General features: G+C 39.6%; 1 protein-coding gene across 10 annotated transcripts in view; it reads left to right on the forward strand.

Annotated features, from left to right (window-relative positions):
• The window catches only part of LOC147655705 (uncharacterized), a 47,752-nt gene that overhangs the window by 2,513 nt on the left and 17,367 nt on the right, over positions 1-27,872 (forward strand). For 6 of the 10 annotated variants that reach the window (XR_015290244.1, XR_015290245.1, XR_015290247.1 and 3 more), the window contains one exon: positions 40-1,648. Coding sequence is in view for 4 of the 10 variants with exons in the window: in XM_086901306.1 (XP_086757432.1) it covers positions 40-210 (171 nt within the window). In the remaining 6 variants the exon portion in view is untranslated. Of the gene's footprint in view, positions 1-39; positions 1,649-9,437; positions 9,545-27,872 lie in introns of those variants that run through there. The other 4 variants (XR_015290250.1, XR_015290252.1, XR_015290248.1 and 1 more) reach the window with 3 other exon arrangements.

The raw sequence follows: 27,872 nt of genomic DNA on the forward strand, positions 1-27,872 counted from the left end.
GTTCCGTTTCTTTTGGTCACTGTCCTTCAACCCTTGCAGACAGACAGTGATCCTATGTCTCTATCTCAGCGATCCCACTGTCTCCAGCCTGGCAGTTCAGATGACCTGCATCCTGAGGAGTCCAAGGGTTCAGCAAAAAAAAGGATTCATCCTGTGAGCATTGTGCAGCTGGTGGCCAGAACCAGAAGGAAGGTAGCTGTGATTTCATGAAGTTGGAACAATTGGCCCCAAACCAATGGTGTCCTTCAGATGTGCAGCATCCTGAGCAGACTGCCTTTGGCCTGTCCCGCTGCCCGTGGGATGAATTTCCCTTCAGCACATGTTGGCCCTAGGCTTATTTGAGAAACTGACCCCTCACTGAGGCTTCCCCCAGGAGAAGGTGAATTTGTTCCCACCTGGAAAAGCTCGCCCTCACCACACAATGAAGATAGGACAAAGAAATGATGGCCCCAGCTCCAGCGTCCCCATGGGTCTCCAGGCTTTCACCGAGGTGTCTGCTTCTGCTGTGTTGTCGCCTTCCTTCGCCATGATGAATTTAGAAGGGTTTCCAAGCACAGTGACATGGTGTTAAGGGGATCAGAGAGAAACCTCAGGGATCCTAGAGGGAGTGGATGACAGAGAGTCTGTCACTGCCACCACAGCACAACAAATATTTGCTGGTCACAGAGCAGAACGCGATAGCTGTGCTTTGCGTGGGCAAAACAAGGGAAGAAAACAAAGAATATCACCAGTCCTTAGATCCCAGTGGCTGATCTTGTCACATGGACGGTCAGGAGCTGGGGTTGCAAGACCCATGAGAAATCGAGGAGAGTGAGGGGGCCCAATCCACTGCCTTTTACACTTAACTTGGTGCCCACCTCTAATGTAAACAAGAATTTTTGCGTGTTTTTTTGCACAGCCCATCTCCAGGAGGTGAGTTGGGGGTGTACTGAGCATGAGCCTTAAGGCAGAGTGACAATTTGGCTCAGAGGAGCACTGCCCCATCTCTGGGGCAAAAAAGTACTTAGGAAAAAAATTACTCCTCATACATTCCTTTACTGTTTTAACAATGTGCCTAATAATAAGGTTTTGGGGGTTTTGTTTTCTTTTCCTTTCTTTTTTTGTTGTTTTTTTTTCTTTTTTTTTTTTAATTTAATAAGCTTGAAAATCTATCATGTAAAAACATGTTAACATATTTTTTTTCATTATTTTTTTTTGTGCTTGCCTATCTACTTTTTTGATCATTTACTAAAAAATAACATTGTTGAAGACACTCCTTAAATTGTAAGTTGAAAGAAGGAATTGAGTTACAATTTTCCCCAGTGTTTAGGAACTGTAAATCTGGTTAGGAATCTGGGTAACCAAGTTCAACTGGCAGCAAGACGAGACATTCCTGTCCACAGGAGAAAGTTACACAGGACCTTTTATGAACACAGAGGAAGAGTGTCAGATTTTGACAGCTGAGATATATGATTTCTTGTTTGAGTTTGTGAAAAGGAGCAGGCAAGTTCAGAATCTTAGTTTTGCTTTTGATCCAATACCTTTACTGAACAGTGTTTTTATCTATATACAGGGATACAGATGAAGATTGAATTTGACAAAATTCCAACATCTAGAAAATGCAAAGCATAATAGAAAATGGTTTCAGATAAAATGTGATTTCAGGCTTCTTGGTGTGTGACTTGGTAATTTTCCATGCCTGCTTTTTCTATCTAGTGGTTTGTCACTTGTCAAATGCATCCAGAAGTCTCAAGGAAAATCTCTTTGGTTACAGCATATACAAACAAGTTCAGGATTAACTCAGTCGCTAGCATTCATTTAATGACATAAATAACAGAATAATTGAGGTTGGAAGAGATCTCTGGACATCATTTGGTTCAAAGCAATCAGATTTGTCTACAGAAGGCTGCCCAGGACCATGATCAGGTTTTTGGGTATCTTCAAGGGTGGATGCTCCATAACATCTCTGGGCAGCCTGTGACAAAGCTTGGTTACCCTCACAGTGAAAACTTTCCTGCTGTTCAGAGGGAGCCTGCTGAGCTTCACTTTGTGCCTATTGGCCTTGATTCTGTCATTGGATACCACTGGCAAGGACCTGGTTCTCTCTTCTTTGAACCCTCCCTTCAGGTATTTAAATACATCAGTGAGATCCCACCTTGAGTGTTCTCTTCTCTTTGAGTGGACCAAACTCTCCCATATGTGAGAAGATTCACACTCTCCATCATCTTGGCTTTTTGTGGAACTCTTTCTAATACCTCCTCATCTCTCTTGCATTGAGGAGCACAGGACAGGACACTGGAGGCACTAGACATGATAACTTTCAATGACTTAAGAGATAAAATGTGAAAATATTTGATAATACATTTTTTAAAATAAATTTTAATACGGTTTCAGTGGAAACTAGACTTAAGTGAATGAATAGGTCTTCCTCTAGATGGCTATAGGAACCCAGCAACTCCTGCATATTATTTCTCCTGATGTGCCTTATCTTACACTTTAGCAACACTGATTTATAACATCTCTGGTGTTTCCTGATCTCTTAAAATAACAACTGAAATTTCAAAAAGTATCTCTAATTCTTATTGCTCTAAATAATTCTGTGTCATGGACACAATTTGCCTCATCACTGTTAATCCCTGGCTTCTGAAAATTCAGTCTTCCTTTATGGACTTTGGGATCCCTTTCTGCTGTTTCATTAAGTTGCAAGTGACTTTCTCTTTGCTTGGCAGATTTCTTAACTGAAGCTCTATTTTCCCTCTTATTTGATTGTCACTTTCTTTAATGCCCTTCTGAAGTGTAAGAGGGGTGGCCTTGTTTTCTTCTTAAAAGGCTGGGAAGAAGAAAGGAGTTGTCTCTTGTTGGAAGCGCTGATTCATTTAACCACTTCCAGTTTTAATTTTGAATTAAGATACTAGGGATCTTGGAGATATGTTTAAAATTATTTACATATTTAAATGCTTTGTTGCCTTTGAGCATGAATTAATATAGATCAACACAGCGATGAAAACAGGCAACTTTAATGATACAGTGATTCTCTGAAATAACTTTCTTTATAAGTGGAACAAAACTTAGTGTAACAAATTATTTCAGGCACAGTTGCTTAAAATTCTGAAATGGCAGTAACTTCATCAACTTCCCCGTTACCTTCATATGTTGGAAAGTCACAGGGTTTGTTACAACTTTAAGCAGTGATTTTCTGTCTCCTAGTTTTTGTTCCAGGCTGGTAACATTTTTGACCCTGTAACTATTTGGTAACAGGTTACTCTTTCGGGCTAGAAGTTCAAAAAACTGACAGTTTACAGCCGTCTTTATCAGTTACTTGATTTGTACAATCTCTTCTTAAGAGATTTTATTTTTTTGCTTTTGCCTCTCCTAACAAGAGATACATTTGTGTATATCTACATTTTTTTTGTATGTACATATGTGTGTGTACATATATATATATATGCATTTTTGTAATACATGAGTAGCATATGCTTACCCAAGTAGGCCACCAACGTTAGCAGTGCATAGAAATCTGTTCTGTGTCTCAGGTGTGTGTGTCACAGAAATAATTTTTGAGGTACAGTTTTGCCTTGCAGATTATCAATCTGTCTGGGTACTCTCCCTTGGGACATGAAAATATTTCCATTTCATTTCCATTAATTTTAAATGAGGTGTTTGGTGGAAGGTTATTTAAATCAGGCTGTTAAATTCAGCACTTTGCATTGATGTGGGAACTGCTGAAATGAAAGTAGAAGGAGCCAATCTCAGGTGAGTAGAAGGGGGTCCAGTGCAGTGGCTCTGGTGGAAAGTGTGTGAATTAAATTTTAGTTTATTTGTTACTTGCCTAGAGAGTGGAGAGTTAAAAAAATCAGTTTTTTAAAAAAAAAAAATCAGAGAGTTAAAGAAAATCAATACTGAGGTAGCAGTACTGGAATAATTTCTTAGAGTAAGCAAGCAAGCAAGCTTTGTTGCAGCAGTTTTGTTTCACGGATCATTTGCAGTCCCTGACCATGGTTCCAAGTGAAAGCAGTTCTTGAATAGCCCCACCATCTTCCACTGGATTGATCAAAACTGACCTGAATATTCCCAGGTGCAAATCTCAGTGAGTCTGCTCACATGCTGATTGTTCATCAGCTATCATGTATGATACCTTTGCCAGTGTCTAGAAAACCAAGACTTATCGCTGTATCTAGCTTCCACTGCAGGGAAGAGTCTGTTCACATAGGTGACAGTGCAGGCAGGTCCACCCTTAATTAGAGGTGATTACAGAACAGCAGGATGAGTTATTTGCATCTTTTTTTCCTCCTCTAGTTTTCTTCTTCTAGCTGGAAGTTAGAAGAATAAACACATTTGCCCATCTCTTCACATGCAAAATACGTGATACTTTTGTTCTTTTCAGTCACATAAGGTGTCTAATTTACTGTCACACCATAAACATTAGCTTAATAAATGAACATGACCAGCTTGCCATATGACATGGAAATAGATGCCCATAAAAATGAAAGATCAGTTAAAAATTATGTAGCCTAAATAAAGTTCAGGAAGTCTTTTTTTGTAAGATTTTGTCACTAGGACAAATTATGTAAAAGCCACACTCTCTTCTATATTGAATTTTGAGGACAATATCCAAAATGGAGATATAAACAGGCTTATAATTAGTAAATTATATTAAAAGGGGAAAACAGAAGTTTTATTATTCTTTTGTACTCGAGTCAGAGGTAATTTTGCAGTTACTGGTCCCTAAAAGGACTGGTCAGATATATATCAGTAATTCCACACATGGTAACGATTCTTCTTTTAACACTTGCCATTCATAGGTGCACTTCTGTGTATATTTTCTGTTTTCCTTGGTTGTCCCTTCCCAGGTAAAATGTTTTTTCACGGGAGTTCTGACAACTGTTGCTTGTTGATCTTTGTCCTTCAGCCAAGCCTATGGCAGGTCTCAAAATGGTGAGAAATACCTGCTTCCAAAATGCAAATGTATCTGACCCTCTTAGCTCTTCTGCTCAGACCTTGACCCTTCAGCCATACTTCACCTCAGCGTGGTCTGGGATTTAATGGTATATATAATTTCTGTGGTTTTTCATTACTGTTTCTTGTAAGAAAAAAAGCATAAAAACCCCTATCAGAAGAATATTGCCTGTATCCCACTGAACAGCTGAAGTGACAAAGGACTTTTAAGAGTCCTAGAATGCTTTTACTCCAGCCTTATTTCAAATAGAAAATATTTTGTTTACTTTTCTGACACGTTTTGCTAATATGTGTATATATATACCCATACATAAGTAGACAAAGAGTTTCTCCATTCCCAGGGGGACGCGGGGCTGTCGCTGTCCCTGGTGCTGATCCTGGGAGCCGGCCGAGGAGCTGCGGACCCCCCAAAGGGTGCGAGGGTACACGCAATTCCTGCAGTCTTTCCTTCATGGGATGTGACGCTGGTGTTCTCATGGCTGATAGCAGTCTGACGTGCTGCACATGCCAGGGTTGCTGTAAGAGATCCTTGCCCTTCTGTGTTTTTTACTGGACAATTTGTGTCTTGGAATGGATTTGGCAATTCCTTTTGTAACTTGTGAAATAAATAAAGAGGGGTATCCAGAGAAGAAACAGGAGATATGCTGGAACATGCAAGCCAGGTCTTTAGAGCTTTGTGGTCTCGGATAACCTGATGATACAAGCAAAACTTGAACCAAAATAGCCTGTTCCTTAACAGATAAAACCTAGTTTCCCTGAATTTGCTTTTTGTTTCTCACTCTGACTCTGATTAGTCAGACTGTGAGTCACTATTCATACTAAGATAATAACCCTTCATCTACAATTAAGCAATTTTGCATGCCAAAGCATTTTCTGTGAGACATGCTAGTCATACCCTTTATGTAGTAGTATTTCTTAATAGTAGTTTGTTCAAACTCTGTGCTTGAATAACCAGAACATTTCAGTACCTAGGGTACTGATTTGGAGAGAACAGAATTTCAGAGCCATTCAGCTATTTCCAGCCATCCAGTCTGGAAATTTTTTTTTTAATTTGGCCTCTTATACTAGTATCTAGCTGATATGTGAGTTATTTCTTTAAAAACAAACAAACAAACAAACCCAAACAACAAAAACACAAGCAAGCTAACATATTTACATTCTTCCAGAGGAAAAGACCCCTAAAACTTGATTTTTTTGTGTCATTTTATTTTATCCTTCAATTCTACCTACAGGAATCCTATCATATGACAGGAGAGAAAAAAAAATTATATTGGATATTATAATTTGCGTCTTGTATAGAATGACTCCTTGCTCCTTAGACTTTTGTCTTTCCTGCATTATCCTGTGTCATCTCCCATTCTTGTTAATTATCATAGGTCCTACTCAATTATCAAATTGCACAATAACTGTTTTGACAGCAAAAACAATGGTGAGAAGATAATAATGGAGAATATGAGTAGATGATGTAATTTTAAGACATTGCTCTGAGTCTGGTGACTTCCACAGAGACAATTCCAAAACAGAAAGGACATACAATATTATCAGTAGCTTTGCATGAAAATGCTGCAGAAGTAAAATATGCATTGACAGAGATTCCTCTCCCCTCCATATTAATGACACCCCAAACCCTTTGTAGTTTCTCTCTGCAGTTAGGCATTGTGGCCTGATTGGTATCATATCCTCTTCCAGGTGTAAAAAAGTCAAGATTTAAGCTAGGGAGCAATGCAATGTGATGAGGTGACTCAAGGGCAACAGCTCATTCTGTGTTCAAAGATTCCTCTCCTCAAGTTTCCTTTACACATAGGGACAGTCAGGACAGCTGATATAAATTAATGACAAATGTGAATTTGAAGTGAGTACAGAACACTAAATTAAAGAACCCTTATTCTGATAAAAATAATTCACATATGTAGAACATAGTTAAACTAAAAAGTAAGACTTTAGAAGCCACAATAGACCAACTGTGTCAAGTTGCAGGATATACCTTGCAAATCCTGAAACAATGTTTCTCTTTTATGTGTACATTAGAGAAATATTTTCCTGAGAAATCCAGGGAAGGATACAAATAAATGCATTACAAAGCCAGAGCCATTGAGGTGGAAGAAGCCTGATGTTGGAGACTTAGATTGGGAGCCATTGGTAGGATTGTAGGAGGCAGCTTGAATAGAGAATTTAGTGGGAACAGGAAAATCAGGCAAAGTTTGGGCAAATAAATTTGAGGCAAAGAAACAAGCAACCAATATGAAAACTCAAAAGCAGTCTTAGTAGCTGGGGAATCTAGAACTACAGAAAATATGGCAAAGAGAGATAAGGACAAGGGTATGATACAGACTGGTGAACATAACTGGTTCTTTTTGAATGGTCATTTTTGAATGAAGTATCTTCACCTAAAGGTCGTTTCAGAGGATTGCTATTTTACAGGCAAAGTATCATGTTGCAGTCCCCTTTAGGACTGATTCACAAAGAAAATGCCAGCTTTCCTACTGTAACATTTTTTAGTGTTCAGGTCATGTAATGAAGATGTGATTTTGTGTCTGCATTTCTCTCTTTTGTCATGTGTATGAATGTTAAGAAATCAAGAAAAAGGTTGGAAAAGGAGAAAAGTATTAGATTATGATGTATATGATTCTCCATTGAAATTTTTTGCTTCTTCTAGTCTTGATGTTAATGAGTCACTCAGAATTCTTTAAAAAAAAATTAAAAAAAATTCCATTTACTACACAAACACCTGGAGAGTTCTGCCTGATCATGATAACTAACATAGAATGGTAAATATGCAAAAATCATGCTGTAGGATTTCAGGCTTAGGAGCCAAAAAGGAATGCTTTAACCAAAAAGGTTAAAAACCTCTTCTTCATAAACAGTCTCTTGTCTCATTAATCCTCTATTTACACAAATCTTATGAAAAAAAATTATTTATGAAACCCTTATCTATTTAAAACACGAATACTTTAGAAAGGTTGGTGGGCCAATTCTTAGAAGGATTAAAACAATGTGCAAGTAAGGATCATACATCAAATGGCAGCAGACAAAATACATAATGATAACAAAGTAACATGATAATCTTTTATATATTATCAATAAAACAGTGTTGTTATGGAAAGAATTACCACCAGCCTATTATAATGAAATTAAAGACTAACAGAAATTAAGGAACTAAATTAATGGTTTATAAGTAGCCTTAATTCTGGTATTTCTTGATGCTGACTTGCTCAACTTTGCACTTGAAGAGGTTCTCTATATTGTTTTTTTTTTGTTTGTGTGTGTGACTTATATATTTTCATAAAACCTGTCTTTCCTCATGTTTGCACAATGCAAATATTCTGGAAGACACTTTAAATGCTTCCTTGCTAACAAAAATTTCCAATCCTTGCAGATTAAGTAGACTGGCACTGTTAACAAGATTTCTGTATGTCATCCAAAAAAGCTAGATCAGTGGAACAAAGCTTTGTCTGGTTCACAAACACAGCTGTCCTCTTTCCCTTTTCTTGGGCATGAAGTCTGAACTATGGGAACTTTTGCCTCAGAGCTTTACGTTTCCAGTATCTCAAACAACCAAATGCATATTGTACTGCAGATACTGCCATGGATTGTCCATTTTACTCCATCTGCGGAAAATGCTTCAAGAGTTGAAGTCACACAGCTTTTATAACAGCAGCCTTTCTAGTGACATGAAAACAAAACCACCCAGAACCATAAAGCCCCAGCCAATTCCATGTATTGTGTGTCCAGAGTTCTAAAAATTAACAGGATTCAAGAACTGAAAGTGTCTGCTGACAGATTGTTGGTAAACAGGAGTAGGCAATGAGTGATGAAAGTAAAACTAGAAAATTTCAGTCTATGGAACTGAATTCTGAATAGTAGCACACAACCTAAAAGTTTCTTTTTGTCAGGTATTGCAAGGTTATCTTAGTTTTAAATTCTCTTATAAAGAAGCCAAAGAGGTGGTGACGCTCCGTTGCAATGATAACAGGTTTCCATCTTTTCTGCACTGGGGTAAAAGAGTTAGTCATTAAACTTCTACTAGCAATTAGCAACATCTTGTGATGTACTATGATGGAATTATTTTTTATGTAATAATCTCCAGGAAAGTTTTGAGACCTCATTGAATGTGCACTGTCATGGTGCTGAGTGCTAGAGAAGCATAAAGAGGCAGACAGCCCTGCCCTGAAGAGCTTATTGCCTATAACAGGTTTTTTTCATTTTCTATTTTTAAAAACTGAGTTTCTTCATCAATGTTGCCTCTGGAATGGATGCCTGAGAAGGGATAAAAGAGGAAAGAAGGCATACAAAATATACTCAAAATACAATGGATTTTCTAGTTTCATGACTGGAAAACCTGGGCTCTTGTATAGTTTCTAAACAAGGAAAGACACTGCTGCTTCCACTATGTCATATATCTCATCTGTTGTGAAGTTGTGTTATTTCTCTCCCTACAGATAAGAGCTATATAAGAAGCATGCCCACAGTTATATGCAATTTTATATGGCCTTGTGTTCCAGAGAGGATGATGACATGGGGAAAAGGAGGAGAAATTCCGTCCTTTGTGAAAAAAGTAGTTCTGCTGTTTCAACCTTTTGAAGATGTCTTTTTGCTAAGGGCAATCACTGTAAGTTTCAGAGAGCATTTATTTTTTAGCAAATAGATAAAATAAATCCGAAGGTTTACAGTGCACCTTTTGATTTGGACTCAGATGGGTAACAAGCTGGACAGAATGTGCAAAACCATGTTTTGAAAGTGCCATCTAGTGGCTCTGTTTGAGGGGTTTTTTTACGTCAGAAAGTGAAGTTCATCTGCCCAAAATTTGGGATCAGAGTAATGCTGGCTTCAGAGTCAGGGCAGAGAGTGGTGGGACCTTGGTAGCTATTTGCAGCCTCAGTGAGAAGTGAAAATGCTGTAACTTGGCTCAGCTAGAGAGTGTGACAGGGAAACGTGCAATTGTGGCAGGAATGGGGATGTGAACCTCACTGCTGCATCTGGATGGGAAAATGAAAGTGTGTGTGTGGAGATAATCAAATAAAAGGCACATAGGAAAAGCTGAGGTTTATTTTACTGTTGGCAGGCCACCAGTTTTTTTCCAGGAAGACAACAGCCCCTAAATCCCCAAATTAAGGTGATTAGTCATAGAAATGCTTTTCTGAATTGCTGCTCTTGAATATCTTAAAATTTGACTGCAGACCTAAAAGGGTCTCCAGAGACAGAGTGAAAATCACAGATGCGTATTATTTCCTTAGAAACATAGGGACAAAATAACTGAGTCAAACTGGATGGAACAGATTTTTAGCAAACCAGTGGCAGTTTTGTTTGGATGGAGTGCATGGCTTTGTAACTAGAAAACTGCAGAAAGGAAACCAATCTTTGTTTTCAACCAGATTTTGCTACTGCAAAGCCGAAAGCTTCGTAGCTGTGTGTAGCAACCTCAAACTGAATTAATTGATTCCCAAGAGCCACTGAATTTTATATGTGCTCTTGGTAACTTTATTACTGTATAGGTTCAAGTTCTTAGTTTGGTATTAGTACAGAAATCATCTCTTTAATTACTGATCCTTCTCTGCAACTGACAAAGGCACTGTAAGCCAATATAAATCAATGTATGATTTTATCTTTAACAGTTCCAGAAGACCAGAAATCATTCTTGGAGATTATAATTTTAATTCACTTGCCACTAATTTAAACCTCAAATCTTCTTCTGGGATTTTTGCTCCTGTGGCTGGTATAAATGGACTATTTATTCCTAGTTCCATTTACACACATCTATGAGAATGAGTGACACTAAAGAAAGATAAAAACTCTTCAAGAAGCAGAGAAAATTTATATTCCTGTATAATTTAAAGGCAAAGTGTAACTGTCTTAAAACTGGTCCCAAATTATATTTCATTCAATACCAATAGTGTCTTCTTGCAGTTCTATTTTCATGTGGCACCAGCAGCTGAATATATGGTGAAATGCATGGTTCTCAGCTCCATGTTTAGCTCCAGTTGTGCTCTTAAACTTGCCACTTCGGTGTGCTTCATACAAATATTTAGTTAGACATATGTTGTATGGGGTTTTTACAGACTATACATCCTTTTCTGAATTGGGGTCAGAGCATTAATGACTGCACTATACATAAAAATAGATGTTCATCTTGTTGCTATATCTGTTTTTAATAATTTAGGAGACACTCAGGCACCGTGGTGTTGAGGCCTAGACATACTTCTTAATCTTCTAAGACCCAAATAAATGATATAACATATGATAAAAATCCAAAAGAAAGGAAAAGAACCCACAAAAAACCATCCAGGAATCTCGAAGTCCCATGGAAATAAGTCTGTTAATTTAATTCAAGATTACACTTTCCCAACCTTTAGAGCTGAAATTAGTTACATCTGGAACATTAGGAAAGGACATCAGTTTCTTGGTTTTGAAAGGTATCTTGATGTTAAACCAAATTATGTCCCCTGAAATGAGGAATATGTGAGTGATAAGGAGCCATAAGACTAGGGAGAATGGCTGTGTTTTTCCTAATTCTACTGATGCATTAAATTATTCTAAAAAAACTGATGTTTTTCCTGCCTCTCCCACACAAATATTTTGGATATTCATTCTCTAATCAAAAGCATTATCAAATGAAAGAAACTCTTCCCAGAAAACATTTTCAAAAAGAAATGTTTTTTCTGTAAAGCTTGAAAAAAATAATTCTTTACCTCACCACAGAACATTTGCAAAAGCAAGCTGCAGATGCTTCCTCAAGTTCTAGTCATATGACCCTTAATTTAAAATGTGTTTCTTTTTAAAACGTGGCCTATAAACATGCTTGGGGGGAGCTCGACAGAGTCGTTTGGGAAACAGAAACTTGAGACATGTGGTTGAAATATGGTGAGGAGAAAAATAGAATTCATCACATTAAGAACATTGAGAGTCATTTCAAATGTTATTTTTTAATGATTTTCTCTTCTAATGGGATCCTGGAGAGACAAGAGACAAAGGGAACAAGGTACCTGGCCAGCAAGCTGATCAGCCTTCAAGTTTGTCATTTATTGTTTGTATTTAGGTTTAAATTTGTAAAACAAACCTTTCTGAGGTAAAGCACTCAAGCAAACAACTATCAAACTCTTTATCTGGTGTTCTGATCTTCAGGATGATGAAGGAAATGGTGCTTTGCCTGCATAGATTCTTCTGCTTATAGGTGATCTATTAATGAACTGATAGAGTTTGCTATATTAGTGTATTTCACAAAGGAAAAAAGGTAATCAGTACAGAATCTTATACTGAGCTACTGCAGTCTGAGTCTTTGTTAATTGTTGCATTAATTGTCAGTCTCAGGAGTGGGAGGACTAGAGGGGTGATTGGGGGGGATGTCAGAGTTTCATCTCTTATTGCCAAAGAACTTCTGTTTAGGCATCTGCCATTGCCTCTGCAGTCTGGACTCTACTCTTAACTGCTAGCATACCCTCACTGGCAAATAAAAGAAGGAAACTGGTGTACTGAAAAATTGTAAAATTATGTCATCTTTAGGTTTCTGCATGGTTTGTAGTTTTAGTCTGGTAGAGGAAGAGATGTCTTAGATCAAGTTGATATTAAAAACTCAAATAAGGCCCAGGCATTGCTCCTTCCTTTGCTACAGCTGTAGTATGTTTGTGCCTTCTGTCTGGTAATGTACACAGCCTCTACTGGAGCTGGCAAGACTTCTCCTTAGCCATGACATGGTGTGAGGACAGGTTGCTTCTGGAGGGAGACAATCCCTTGGTGGACTGTGTCATAATGGGGTGACTTGCAGGTTTTGCCAGGAGATGTGAAGCACCCCCAGGCTCTGCCTGCCTGTTCTGCATCCACAGAGTAGGAAAGGGACCTCAGTGAAAATTCACACCCTTTCCCAACTCACCTATTCCCAAAAAAGAAGGCACCTGAGGAGCAGACTCCAATTTCTTCCACACTGAAGTTCTTATTTCTTCTAGCCATAGCAAGGAGGAACAAGGAAAACATACCCCCTTCAGGTTCCCCCTGTAGCCACATTAGCCAACCACAGCCTTGCCATGGGGAGCCTTAACTAATGGATTTTCCCCTCATGATGCCACAGAATGAGGGGCAATCACACAACACTCTGCATTATACCATACATTGGACTGTCACTGAAAAACAGCAACATTAATAATCCTGAACAAAAGTCTCAGCTTCTGCCTCCCATATTTTTCTAGAAAAAATTGTTTTCAGGGTTTCTATTTCAGAAATTGCTCACAGTCTTTTAAAATACCACATGACTGTACACATTGTTCTCAAACCACTTCCACAAAGCCCAGGTATTAGTCCAAGTTAGGTATGCAGCTGCCTCCTTGCTTTCAGAGCTCTGCTCTGGGACATGGCCAAGCCCCTTGCAAATAAATTGTTGGACGTTTTCTACAGGCAGTAAAGAGAGGCTACTGTAACCACCTCTGTTACCCATCAGCTAATTTACTGGAAACCTGGAGACTTGAGTCGCTGGCCAAATATTCTTTCTGGAGAGAGCGCAACATTCCCTTATAGAAAATAATTAAAAAGGCATTGCAGTTTGCCAAATGATGTACTGAATTTGACAGCTGTATGAGGAACAGTCTTTTTGTTGACTGCCTTTCTAGAAGACTACAAATTCTGCCAAAATGTTAAAGGCAGAGGTGTATATGGAAATGGCACCAACTATTTAGCCATTCTGAAGCTTAGCTCTTTGGAGTAAATTTTGGCTTGTGAAATGAAGACTATCTTTCCTTCTTTCCTCTTCTTGTTTTGTTTATAGGAGAATGTAGAATCAATAAAAGTTCAACAATAGTTCAATAAAACTTCAGGAGGTGAAAGTAAATCTAACAAATTGGATATAATGAGTTCTAGAGGATTTCTCTCTAAAACATTCCTCATACATTGACAGAATATAAAGGCACAGACTGGTTGAAACAAGTATTTGGTGCATTAAGAACTAAAAATGCATTTGGGTTAAAAATAAGAAAAGCATGTGTTTTACAGCAGATATAAGGATGGTACCTGGAAGTGGTGTTTCAAATTAAGTCCAGACTTGCTGCAGAGTGCTTATGGATTGCAGACTTCATAAAGAACATTCTCTGAAAAAGCAAACAGGAAACCACATTTTAAAAATGATAGCTGAACATATGGAAATTTTCACATGCATGATGCGAAGCAAGGAGCGTGTGCTGATTCTGAGTCACAATGGGCCTGTATCAGACTCCAAAGAATTACTGTACTCTAAACTGGAGTAAAGAGCTCATGTCTCAAACCAGTGCTGAGTTACAAGACCTGGGGAGCCACTTTATAATGGTGTTCAGATATGTGTGTTTTGATCTCCAGTGTTTATTATTTAGAAGTGTTTCTTTTATCTAGTAAGAGGCTGTGGAGAAAAATCAAACAGAAATAGTCCCAAATGGCCAGAAGAAGACCAGCAACCAGCAAAAGCTTGAGATTTCATAAAGGAAAATGCTCCAAGAACTAACTTAGAAAACTTCTGCACCGGTTAAGAGAAAAGTTGGCTTTGCTCATATGAGCTGAGACTAGGAGCATCCAAAATAAAGAGGATGTTTTTTGGAGTGAAAAGGACTTTCAACAGGTCTTTCAAAAGGTCTTTCAAAAAGTCTTTGAGAAGGTCTCTCTTAGGAAGGAGAGGAATTCGGAAAAATCAAGCTAGGAGTAACTGTAGAAGGCATAAAAATTTCTCCTTGCAGAGACATGCTATTATGTGATGTCTGCAGCTGTGGATACACTCCTGCTGGGCTGTCTGAGGAGTAGGTTATCTGCCTAAGCTGTAAGGCCAGGACGATAAAAGCACTAAACCCTGAGCAGCAGGATCCTGTGCAGACAGCTCAGCCTCCAGGTTATCCAAGTGGATAATTCAGCCACAGCACTGCCTCTGTGCTGCAGCACGAGTTTAGCATGAGGTAGCCCAAGACGTTTCCATAGGGCTGTGCCTTTCTGCCTGCTGAACCCACTGTCTCTGGGTTAGAGGGTATAGCAACTACAGCTGCTCTGGGGAATGTGCAGGTTGCCTGCTATATGTATTTTATAGAAATTTTAGGAGAGAGACAAAAACAGCTGTCTAGACTGCTGTTGGGGATTGTTGCCAGTGCTGCCTCTGTATGACTCTGGGCTGCTGTGCTGTTCAGTCACCGAGATGCTGTTATGAAAAATCATCCCTCCTCACTTTTTTGTATTTCATAAGCTGGGCAAGTGGATCAGTTCAATGACAAACTGTGCTGCTTTAGCCCAGAGGGTACCACCACTACACAGAATCATAGAATCAGCTAGGTTGGAAAAGACCTCTGAGATCATCAAATCCAGCCTATGACCCAATGCCATGTTGTCAACTAGATCATGGCACTGACTGCCACATCCAGTCTTTCCATATAGATCTCCAGGAATGATGACCCCACCACCTCCCAGGCCCTCCCCTTCCAATGTCTAACCACCCTTTCTGTGAAGAAATTAACTAATTTAGGTCCAACCTAAACCTCCTCTGGTGCAGCTTAAGACCGTGTCTTCTTGTCTGGTCGCTGGTTACCTGGAAGAAGAGATCGACCCCTACCTGACTATACCCTCCTTCCACACAGTTGCAGAGAGAATAAGGTCACCCTTGAGCCTCCTTTTCTCCAGCTTGAACAACCCCAGCTCCCTCAGTCACCCCTCATAAGACTTGTGCTCCAGACCCTTTGTTTCCCAGTGGCGTCTTTTTATCTACTCAATTCCATAGTCTACTCCATCTGCTGCTCCACCCTGCACGTGCTCTAAAGACTGGGATTTGCCTGACAGTGTGATGGAAGTGATGTGTGTGTGTGTGTGTGTGTGTGTGTGTGTGTCTCCAAGTAAATACATGTATTTTTTAAATAATATCAGCTGTTTATTGCAACCCTTCTGTCAGTCAGAGACGCCAGGAACAGCCCTGCCGCCAGAGTTCCGCCGTCGCAGAGATGCCAGGGGCAGGCAGAGGCGTCGGGGGCCGTGCACGGTGGTTGCGGAGCCCCGGCCCGGTGCCGGTGCCGGTGCCGGTGCCGGTGCCGGTGCCGGTGCCGGTGCCGGTGCCGGTGCCGGTGCCGGAGCGGCTCCGCGGTGTCGGCGGCTCTGGGCGCCCGGCAGAGAGCGCTGATGCCGCTGCTGCGGAGGCGGCAGGCACCTGCTGCACACACCTGTGTTTGCACGCACTTTACGTACCTTTTTCCTGCTAAGCTGCTGGGTTTTGCTCTATTTAACGGGGTACAGCGGTGGAGACAATTCCTCCCCGCTTTGCCCAGGGCTGGGCGGGAGGGCAAGAGCAGACTGGGATCTTTCCGGCCCCTTCCATCCTCCCGCAGGGAAACGCTTTACAATTCCTCCCACCTGGCAGCTGTCTCCGAAGAAATAAAACGAATGCGTCCGTTCTAGTTTATTTAAAGGAATTTTCTACCAAACATCTGATTAGTAAGCAATATACGGCGATTGCAGCCATCCCATCCCCTCTGGACCCCGTTCTTTGTGATGGTTGTTGTCCCACGTGGAAGCGTTCGGTGGGGTGGAGGTGGCAAAAAGCTTTTGTGCTGGCCCACACCTCACTGGGTTTCTTATTCCCTCTGCTCCCCCTGAAGTTTTCCAGATCGCTGCCTACAATGTATAAGCATAAAGTACTCTCCTAGTGCCGTTTGGGGTTGCTGTAGGCTGTCACAAGTGTGTTTTATAGAAGCTGATTTTAATTTTGCCACCCAGGAGAGAAATAGTCCCAAGGAAATGAAGCGTCTTTCCTATTGTTATATATCTGAAGGAAAAATCCTGGCATATAATTGGCTAAAAAATAGTAGTGTGATGAGTCAATAAATTTCTATTGTGTAGCTTTCTCAGAGTGAACAATGCTATGTTCTGGGCTAGTGTTAAACAATTAGTCCACATATCATGCAAATAAGCACATCCTAGATGGATACATCTGGGGGTAGTAGAATTTATTCATGTCTGGCCAATCAGACAGCAGTTTTTATTTATTTCAGTGTTTAACAGAATACCTCTCTGAGCTCTGGGAGACCTTGTGAGCAATTGAAAATACAATAACTTTACAAGGAGAGCCAGCAGATTTTCCTCACTCTCCAGAATAATAATATATGACAAACTACCCTGTTCCCACAACAACTATCCTTTCTATTCCCAAGTGTTCAAATAGATAGCTGGGCAGGACTGGCAGACCTCTTCACTGTCCCATCGTTTGGGTTCCCTACCCTTTCTCTAGTGGAAGAATTTTTGGCATTAACATTTCCACCAGTACAAGGCAGAAGAAGAGATTAGTCTGTCCAGGAGTCCTTCAGAAATGAGCCATAATGACAGAACCTTAGTTTGTGCAAATGCATCTGCCCATGTTGAGGAAAGTAGGACAAAACAGGATGCAAATCAGCCATATTGTTTATTTTGAATTTCAACCATCATCTCCCTCTGTAGTTCTGTTCAAGTGCAAAACATTTTATCTCTGATTATATGAGGTGAAAACATTCACAAGGAATGTCCCTTCATCTTTGGTACTCACCATTATGCTTGTGTTGTTTGGAGTAGTTCTGTGTAAATTCCTGCAGTTATTTTTATTGTTTTGTGTTACAATAGTGCCTAGAAATCTGAACTGTGTTTGCAAGATGCTGTTCAAATATGTACTACGGGACAATCCCTCCCCAGAAGGTTTGCAGGCTAGCTCTTTACTGAGAATAGAATTTAATTCCTGGATTTCATTTATTGGTACATTTGAGTTCTTGAAACTCAAGAAAACTAAATTTTTCTCTGTTCTCATTTTATCCCAGTTATTGCCTAATTAGAAGTTAATGTTTTTTAAAGGGGGACTACCAAGAGCGTTTTCAAGCAATGTGAGGCATGCAGAGTTTTGAACTAAGTCTCTACAGATGGTGCATGCCTACAGACCTCACTAGATCTCTCTAAGGCATTAAGGAAAAGTTTAATATTTTTCATTTTGTGCAGGGAGATTAGTGGCCCCCAGCTGTGCCTGAGACCATCCATTCTTCACAGCTGGCCATTCTTATTAATCCCCAGGAAATAGGCTATGTTCTAATTTGGTGATTTTTAAATACAAACTAAGCAAAATTCATTTAAACACAATAGTGGAAAAATTGAAATCATACTTTGTGGTGGGTCACATTCATGAAGAAGTAGCTTTTGTGGGGGTAAAGAAGTAATATCCCAGTTTCACCTCTGGTCTTTATTTTGGAGTATCATGGTAAATGTAATGAGATAACATAAGCATTCCAGGCACACTCCCTTCATGAGCCCAAATGGATTTTTATTCTGGCTGTTGTTTTTTGATTTTATGTGGGAAGAGAGATGTCAGCACAAAAAAGCACCGAGCATTATGACAATTAGAATTAACAGTCCAGAAGACTGTTAATGATGCCAAAACCCAGGAAACTTTTGTTTTTACTCATGTTCAAAAACTTTGAAGTGGATTGCTACGTGTGTTCCCTAAGAAGGTGGAGTTTCTTAGGACTGTCAACTCTGACAATGAATGATCAGCAGATAATTACAATGGAGAGCTCATTAGGTCCTGTGTGCTTTCTAGCCAGCCAGTAGGTCTGGCTAAAAACCAGTTCAGCTTCTCTGTTGCTCCAGTGCAGTCTCCAGCTGCAGGGACTGTGCCTGGCCGTCAATGCTGCCATGAGGGTCCTCTTAGTTTGCGTGTCTGAGGCCTTGGAGCAGACGTTAATTTTCTCCTAGTTCATTCCCAGCTGGTGCTTGGCTTTTTCCAAAATTCTCATTACTTGAGCACTCTAATTTATCATCCTGCTGGTCAAGAACAAATCACACTTAAAGTAGAAAGTGCATGCTTTGCAAAAGAACTTGCTGAAAGCACAGGCTTTTCTCATAAACCATATAATAAAGATGGAATTGTAGAAGAATACAATCTCACAGCCTTCACCTTACAACTCTTAAAACTTCTGAGAGCTTTTGTCACTATGTCTGAGGAAAATATGCTGAGCTGTTCTTGTTCCTACATGAAGATTGTTGGTTTCTGTTCAGCCCCAAGCCAGCTCCCATCCTTAGGTTGCATCCACACTTAAAGATGTTAATTTGTGAAAGCACTCTTTTTTCTTATTTTCTGTTTTGGAGTTTTTACTTTACCATATCTTCCTCAAGGATAGTTGAGCAGAGAGCTGGGTTTTAATAGTGCTGAATCTTTGTCTTCCACTGTGGCAGAGCCATTCATCTGGCAATTGCCAATGATGGTTTGATTTTACTTTAACAGTGTTAGCTATTTACTTTAGCTTTAACACACAGTGAATGGTATTTCTTCAGGAACAAAAGAAAATTCAAGAAACACTGTGAGACTTATTTCTTCTTTTTTTTTTCTTATTTTCTTTTTTTTTTTTTTTCTAAGGTGATTAAAATTTGGATTTTCCAGTATAAAGAAACCAAACCAACAAAACAACCCTCTGATCTCCCCATCACCGAAGGTGCTAAAATGGTTGTACACTAGGAAGTAAAAACTCCTGGATAAGGGGTTTTTTTACACTTCTACCATCCTCTTGGATTGGTACTCTACCATTGGTATTCTACCTTGCTCTTCCTAAAATGTGATTGCATAAATGTGATTTACAACTATTGAAGGCAAGTTCTTCGTCTTTTACATTTTTCAACAACTGGATGAAAATGGGTATGTGAAAATTTTAGGTTGTGAAATATTAAACATTTTTCTTAGAACTCTACTTACATTCACAAAATGACATGTTAAAACTGAGGTTGTGTGAAACATTTTTAAATGCCATACTGGCTTTCTTTGGTCTTTGCAGTAAAATGCACCTTTTATTTCTTTTGAACTAGGAAGTCTTATTTTTGTTCTCTTTAATCATGTAGAGCAGCATGTTAATCAGAAAATTCAGTATCTGAGCCTCATCCATTGTAAAGCAGTGTGGCTTCCTTCATTGTCTCACATAAAGAGTCTAATCTAGAAATTATTCTATTTATAGAGATTGGGGAACTGTATGACTTCTTTGTCTTTGCATGGTGGCATACCTCATGTGACATGGTAGAAAACTGGTGACTTGTTCTTCTTCACATCGGTGCATTTGTGAGCGTGAAACATAGGTTGCATCTCAAATAGCAAATTACTTTTCCATCAGGGGTGTGCTTCTGAAGCCCAGGTCCTGAATGTCCTCTCTCACTGTGTTTACTTCCATGTCTCCAAGATACAAGGTTGCTTACACACCACGTGTAACTGGAAGATGCTCTCTAGTATCTGCGCTCCACCTGCTAACCAGTGTCCCAACTGATGCCCCCTCAACTCACTTTTTATTTATACTTTTTGGGGCCTGAGGCAGGAGGATGTCCTTGAGTGTCAGGCCTAGAGGGATTGTTTTGTCTGACTAAAATGTGAAGACAGTAACTAACACTTTATATAGAGTTTGGAGTTGCACACTAATGCAATAGAGGATTTGAAAAATATAAAAGCTAAAATCCTAAGGCATCACATCCAAGGGAGTGCATGAGAACTAAAGGAAAGTGACCCCCCTTGAAATGCGTTTATCTCAGACATGGCATGCTTAGCCCCAGCAATTTACCAGCAAAAATACCTCATTTTACTGGTTAGTGCAGCCATAACATGGGGCACATGAAATATGAAAGCCAAAATAGGGGAAGACCATGTGTGTGATTTAATGTGTACATCTTTTTCATACTACAGTCTTTACCTTGAAAATTTACCAGAGGAATGGTGGACAGGTGATACATAAACTGCAGGTCTGGAAGCTGCAACCTTGCACCCCATTTCAAAGAATAAATCAAATAACTTTCTGTGTTTTGTCAAGCAAAGACAGCAAATCAGGGAGAGACATGATTAATTGCTAATCAGAGCTAAGTGCCCTGACATTGTTTAGGTAGATGTTTGTGTCCATTGTTCTCCATTAAAGTAATAAGAATGTTTACCAAAATTCCTGCAGTGTTAGTTCAAAGACTGTTATTTACATTTGCAGGTTAAAATCTTAGTAGTGACACCTTGCATGGACCAGCACTTAGAACTAATTGCCCTTATTACTAATTAACTTTTTCTTTGTGTGTGTGTGTGTGTGTGTGTGTGTGTCTGTTCTTATTCTCTGCTTTACCTTAGAAAGCAGCCTCAGAGCTGATTATATCACTGCTGTAAATGCAGAGTAAATTGAAGGCATACTGTGCCCTCAAATTAACTAGGTTAGTGTTTGAATTTCATTTTTGTAATTTTAAATACTATGGAAGATATGCATAAGTACATATTCATAAGATCTGCACCTTAGAGAATCAAACAGTGATTATTAGCCTTTGAAATATCACGAATAAAAATGGAGAAATTAATTTTTTTGTAATGAATTTTCAACAGACTTTAAATATACAAATTAAATTAGTGGAGCTTGGTGTTTCTAAAGAGTAAAAGTCTAAATCTAATCTTCATGTCTGTTTTGAGAGAAAACAGACCTGCTTCAGGAAAGCAGCAGATCAAGCACTCAACCTAGCATTAAAGTTCTAAGTTTGGAGATGGCCAGGCTTTTGAAAACCAGTATTCTCCAGTAAAGGTCATTTTGCTAAATTTAGTGAATCAAATGAAAAAGTAAATGAAAAATTGAATCTGTCTTTACTTTGGTTTATACTGAAAAATAATGTAGTCAACTGTATAATAGCTTATTACATAATAACTGCACATAGAATTACCTTGTGGGGATCTTAGCTTTTCTAGGATTTTTTCTTGAATTTAAGTCATATATGTGGCAGTATAGCAACTAACAAGGGACACATTCGTAATGTAAGTCACGGAATCATTGAATCATTGAATATATTGAGTGGGAAGGTACCCATCAGGAACATTGAGTCCAACTCCTGGTCCTGCACAGGACACCCCAAGAGTCACACCATGTGCTTGAGAGTTTTGTCCAAACCCGTCTTGAATTCTGTTAGGTTTGGTGCTGTGACCACTTCCCTGGGGAGCCTGTTCCAGTGCCCAACCATCCTCTGGGTGAAAAAACCTTTTTCCTGATAACCAATCTACACCTACCCTGACTCAGCTTCATGCTGCTTCCTTGAATCCTGTCACTGATCGTAAGACTTAAGAGATCGGTATCTGTCCTTCCTCTTCCCCTTGGAAAGAAACTGTAGACTTCAACAAGGTCTCCCCTCAGCCTCCTCTTCTCCAGGCTGAACAAACCTCATACAGCTTCCCCTCAAGGTTCTTCCTATCCTCCTTTAGATGGTCTCTAACAGCTCAATGTCTTTTTCATATTGTGGCACCCAGAGCTGCCCCCAGCACTGGAGGTGAGGCTGCCCCAGCTCAGAGCAGAGCAGGACAATCCCCTCCCGTGCCCGGCTGGCCATGCTGTGCCTGATGTCCCCCAGGACAGGGCTGTCCCTCCTGGCTGCCAGGGCACTGCTGACTCGTGTTCAACTTGTCATCGACCAGGACCCCCAGGTCTCTTTCAACAACAATTCTTTCCAGCATCTCATTCCCCAATCTGTATATATATCCAGGGTTTTCCCATCCCAGGTGTGGAATCCAGCACTTTCTCTTGTTGAATTTCATGTGGTTGATGATTGCCCAGCCTTCCAATTTGTCACAGTCTCTCAGCAAGGCCTCTCTGCCTTTGAGGGAGTTCCACAGCTCCTCCCAGCTTTGTATCTTCTGTGAACTTGCTCAGTGTCCCTTCCAGTCCCGTATCCAAGTCATTTATGAAGATGTTGAAGAGCACAGGGCTGAGGATGGGGCCCTGTGGAGCCCCACTAGTGACAGGTCACCAGTCTGATGACACCCCATTCACTGTAACCCTTCATGCCTGACCTATGAGCCATCTGTTCACCAAAATCACATGATGTGATTTTTATCCAGCTGTGGGCTGGACATTTTATCCAGAAGGATCCTGTGAGAGACAGTGTCAAAAGCTTTGGTGAATCCAAAAAGACGAATGATGAATCAACTGGCTTTCCCATATTGGCTAGGTGGTCATCCACCATGTCATCCTTCTCAAAGACACAGAGACCTCTAAGTGCATCAGCCTTTGGGTTTGCCATCCCATGAGTGTCAGAGGAGACAGTGTGGAGCTTCAGGAAGAACAGCAAGCCTCACAGCCCTGGAATGGTTTAGTTCTTTTACTTCAATAAAAATATGATGGGCCAAATATCTGTAGGCAGTATCTTCATTTACCTCCATATAGTAATAGACTCTGTGAACTTAGATGCTGTCCTCTTCCCTCATGTCTCATGGTTCCCATAGTGACATTCACAATATCTTTTTTTTGTTTCCTGAAAAACTAGCTAACCCCAAAACCTTGAAAAACAGAGATATTCCTGTCATTCAGAATGACATAAAATTAATTGCAAAAATGCATGTATTCCTGATGTTGCCACCTTAAAAAGATAAGTTACAAGATTTCTTGTTTACATTTTGTTTTATGGGAATTTTTTTTTTAGGTTTTGAATGCTGGTGGTACCCTAAAACAGTCTGATGTCAGCAAATGCAAAATTGCTTTGCTTCTGCTTTGAACTAGCCCATCATTGTGACCTTTTGTCTCAGGCAGAGCTTCTGTCTGTGTGCCTTTGGGACAGTTGCTGTCATCCTTGGAGTGAAGTAGAGAAAGCCTTTAACTCTTTGCAGTGTCTGGATGAGCATGGCCTGAGATACCTCATGTAATACTCACCTAATGAGTATACCTCATGCAGATGTTCATGTAGTGCAAAGGAGTATTGAACACCTAACCAGAAAAAAACAAAAATCTTTCCGGTGCACCTCATCTTGAGCATTCTGAAACAAAACCACTGGGAATATCAAATAGTTTTTGAACACTTCCTCCTGAGCTTAACTATTGAATTTTTTCCTCATTTTCCAGGCTGTTGCTTATTCTACCTTATAATACTTATGACACGATCACAATACTAATGTGCTAGTGCCTGTTCAAAAACCATGCCGCTTCTTATCCAGAAGGAAAAGAGATAAAAGAAAGGAGTTGGAAAGCACTGGTATGGCAAGTCCTAAAAATTAATGTCACGTAGTATAAGAAACTTTAAAAAAAGGTGGAAAAAAGAGGAATTTGTGTGTGATTTTCAGCTTTTTATTTGTTTTTTTTTCCTTGGGGCATATGTATGAATTATATATAACACAAAAATTATTTAAATGAGAAAATTGTAACATTGAATTTTGCAGCCATTAACAGTGATTCCATCTGTTAAACCATGCAAGTAAATTCCTGCCTTCCTTGTATGTTTTGGAGAATTTGTGTTGTTATACAATCTGGTACTGAAGTATATTGTGTGTTCTGTTTTCAATCACTGTGGTTTAATCAGCAGCTGAGTTTTCTTGCAGAACCTAAAAATAATGATACCTTAGTCACCCAAAAATTAATTTAGTCTTCTCTCTGGCCTGGTTGTAGAGACAGTGGAGATATATCCCCAGTGATGAGGAAATATGTCTGTGGATTAGGAAGGGATATAATTCTGGGTTACCCTGTCAAAAATCTCTGGAAATGTATTGTGTTTTCATTCTGTGTATCCATCCTTAAAATGCAGGAAACATGGCTACTCCCTGCCTGCAGTCTCCCTTTATATTTTGTGGTATATGGACAGCCTTGAGATGTGTGTACCATCTTCCCTTGTGGTCCCAAATGCTCAGGTTACACCATTTGCCTCACCTCCCTTTGGATGCCCCTGCATCTTGGCACGAGTCATTGCAAGGCTTGCTTTGGCTCTGTGCTTGCTCTCTTTTCAACATCTTTGTGGAATGTAGTATCTCTTCAGGGCATAATCAGTCAGGGTGCAAGGAAAGAACATGGGACAGATAAACAGAAAAATCACTGCAATGCTGATAACTTGCTGATGGGAAAGAATCTCCACCATCAGCAGAGCAAGCAGCTTACTTCATTTAATTGCTGTGTTTGCTTTTTGGGAAGCCATGTCTTTATCACAGCGAGTGCACTTCTCTAGTCTTGTCACAGCTCCGGTCACCGAAGCACTGAGATTTTTGGCAGCTTCTGGACCATTCAGGGAGCTGTGGTTTTTGTATGGATGCTCCACAGTGACAATCATGTCTACCCACTGCTTCCTTAGCAGGAATTTGTGGCAGAGCAGGCTATAATTCAGGTGTTCCGCATGGTGGACACAGACCCTTTGGGTCTTAGAGAGCCTGTCCTGTGGGTTTATTCAGGACGCAAACTGGGAGTTAAAAGTTTGGCCAGTACATCCCTGATTCCACAGACATCCTGGAAAGTCAGTTTCAAAATCCTTCTAACCCTGTAACTGCTGTTGGTCTGAAGCAGAGAGAGCAGAGGCCTTTTTTTCATGCCACTCCTAAATGGGAACTTGTTCTTTAAAATGTCTTTCTGGAGTCATGCACATACAAACATCCATGAACAAAGAATGTGGGCCTGACTTCTTGTCCTTAGACATTACCCACAGTTTTTTGGGTAGGTGTAAGAGAAATAGTCCTATAGTATGAATAAACTAAACTATGATTTCTTTGGTGTTAAATGTAGATCTAAACTCTCAAAAACAGAGGTAAGGAGCACACTACAGAGAACTGCTTTTGCCTTTCATTTACAAAGTATGTTGTCTTGGATGACCTCTAAGTTTGTTGGCCAAAACACTTTAGACCTCCTTTGGTACATTATATTGTTCTTCCCAGTTCAGACAACTGGGTTTAATTTTCAACACATAATTATTCTACACTTCTTTGTGCATTCCCTCTTCATCTCCCTGAAGTAAATGCATTTTGACAGTTACCACCAAGAAATAAAAAATGTTATATTCCATGGTTCATTGGACGCAGTACTGGAAAGTGAATCATTCCCTTTCTTCATGTTACCATATACTGTACTTCATTACATGGATAGAATATATATCTATATATCTATCTGTCTGTGTGTATCTAAAATCATGTGTGTTTCCTGATCCTGTATGTTCCTAGGAATCTTCTAAGTTTAAAGGTCCTGGCTAGGACATACATTTGAACAATACTAGATCTGGTCCATGGTGAGTGGTTTTATAGCCCAAGAGCCCCCTTCAGACACAGTCATTTAAAAAACCTGCTTATCCAGGTTTTTATTTGAACATTATTGTGTAATTTTCACAGTAACAGATTTGATGCTCTTGAAAAGTTATTCTTGGAAACTCAGTCAGAATATGCACTGTTTCTTTTTTTCCCAATTTTCTTCCATTTTTTTAGTTTTCTAAACCTTTTATGTTCTTTACCTTATTCCTGCTGTAAATGTGAATAAAAACGTAATTTTATATCAGCATCTTTTTGACATTCAAGGGTGAAAAAAAATTCTATTATCTTTTAATCTGCTCCCAATTTGGAATGCAAGTAGATGTTTAGGTTTATACAGCTGTTGCTGACTCTCAGCATCATGTTAATGGAGTGCTCCTTTTTAATGTTCCATGCTCCCAATGATCTTTTTTTAATGTTCTTCCAAAGTTCCATGAGAAATTTGCATATGCATTTATTAATCTGACACAGCACTGGAATGAACTCATATGTAGAGATGTTTTTCTCTTCTCTTGAGGATTTTTTTGAACCCTGTTCTGATCATGTCAAGGATAAAGAATTAACAGAACATGTGTATATATGTGGTTTTCCACTTTCAATATAAGGGCTTTTTCCTATGCTCAGGGGAATATATCCTCATCTTTCGCAAAATGCCCAAGAATAGCTCAGAAAAGAGCCCAAAGGTGTGAATTTATTCTTAAACTATTGGCAGGAAAACCAGTTCACTAGCAGGCAACAGACTGTGTTTCCAGGAGAATTCCTGTCCTGGAGCAGAACATCCCTCACAGTTCATTAAGGAGTAACCTGGCTTTGCATCAGTCATGGTGCAGGAAAGCAAAATCTCTTTTATCTTCTCCTCTTGATGTTGTACCTAGAATGACAACACTTCAGCTCATAAAAAAAAATATTTTAAAATACTAAATCTGTTGTTTCTATCTATGTTTGTATCCTGGCTTTAGATGGCCTGTGAGACAGTAGCCCATGTGAGCTTCCTTTTTTCATCTTTCCTTTATGTGTCCATATCTGGAAAGGATTCTTTCTTCCCTGGGGAAAACAAAGTACTCACTCTCTTCTCTCACCATTATCCCATAGGAGCAGTAGCTAAGCACTAGGGATCCTGACAAAGAGGAAGAACACCATTTATCTGTGAATGAAGTTTCAATGGGTTTAGCATTTCCTGAAGAGATGTGTTTTTTTCCCATCCATCATCCATCCTGTGTTGTTGAGATCATAGATTCTGACTTGTCTGCTTGCAAAGCAATGTGTCAGATTTTGTCTTGGTATGTCTTGTCCCATCCCTGTAGAGGGGATATTCTGGCAGCTGCCAGGGCAGAGCCTAGTACAAAACTTTTTTTTGTTAGCTTCATGGACAGAGCTGTTTGCGTGGGGTAAAGGCAGCGCTGTTAATTTAAAAGTTTAGGAGTGGTGATTCATGACTCCTGTGACAAATGATGAGGCATATGCTTGTCCAACCAAAAAGGCCCTCAGGTGGTGGAGAACATCTGGCAAACCCACATTAGGAAAAAGGCTGGTCCCCCTCATTGCTGCCTTGGGTTAGAGAGCACTGAAATGAAGACTGGAAAGAGGAACTAGTAGGCTATGAGAATGAGGAATTGAGGCTGCCTGTGCAGCTTTATCCTTTGTTCTCGTGTATATCCATTAATGCTCAGAGCTTGCTTCATTACCTCTCACTAGTTCTTCAACTAGCTATTTAATAGACATAAAACAAAAAAAAAATCCCTAACACAAATATTTAATATATTAAGGAAATGGATGTTATTGAGCATGTCATGCTGTTACTGAGAAATGGAATAATGTAGCAAGCTGCTCAAAATATTCTATGAGTTTTTCCTGCAGTCTTGAGATATAATATACTTTTATAAGGACCTTTGTGTTTCCACAGTGGTGCAAATACTTCTTAGTGTAAGTAAGAATGGAGTGCTTTTCCTTCTGCTTACACTTTATGCAGCTGACAGAGTGA

Source organism: Cyanistes caeruleus, chromosome 1 (assembly GCF_971803275.1).
Source record: "Cyanistes caeruleus chromosome 1, bCyaCae1.hap1.1, whole genome shotgun sequence".
In the NCBI taxonomy this organism is placed as follows: domain Eukaryota; kingdom Metazoa; phylum Chordata; class Aves; order Passeriformes; family Paridae; genus Cyanistes; species Cyanistes caeruleus.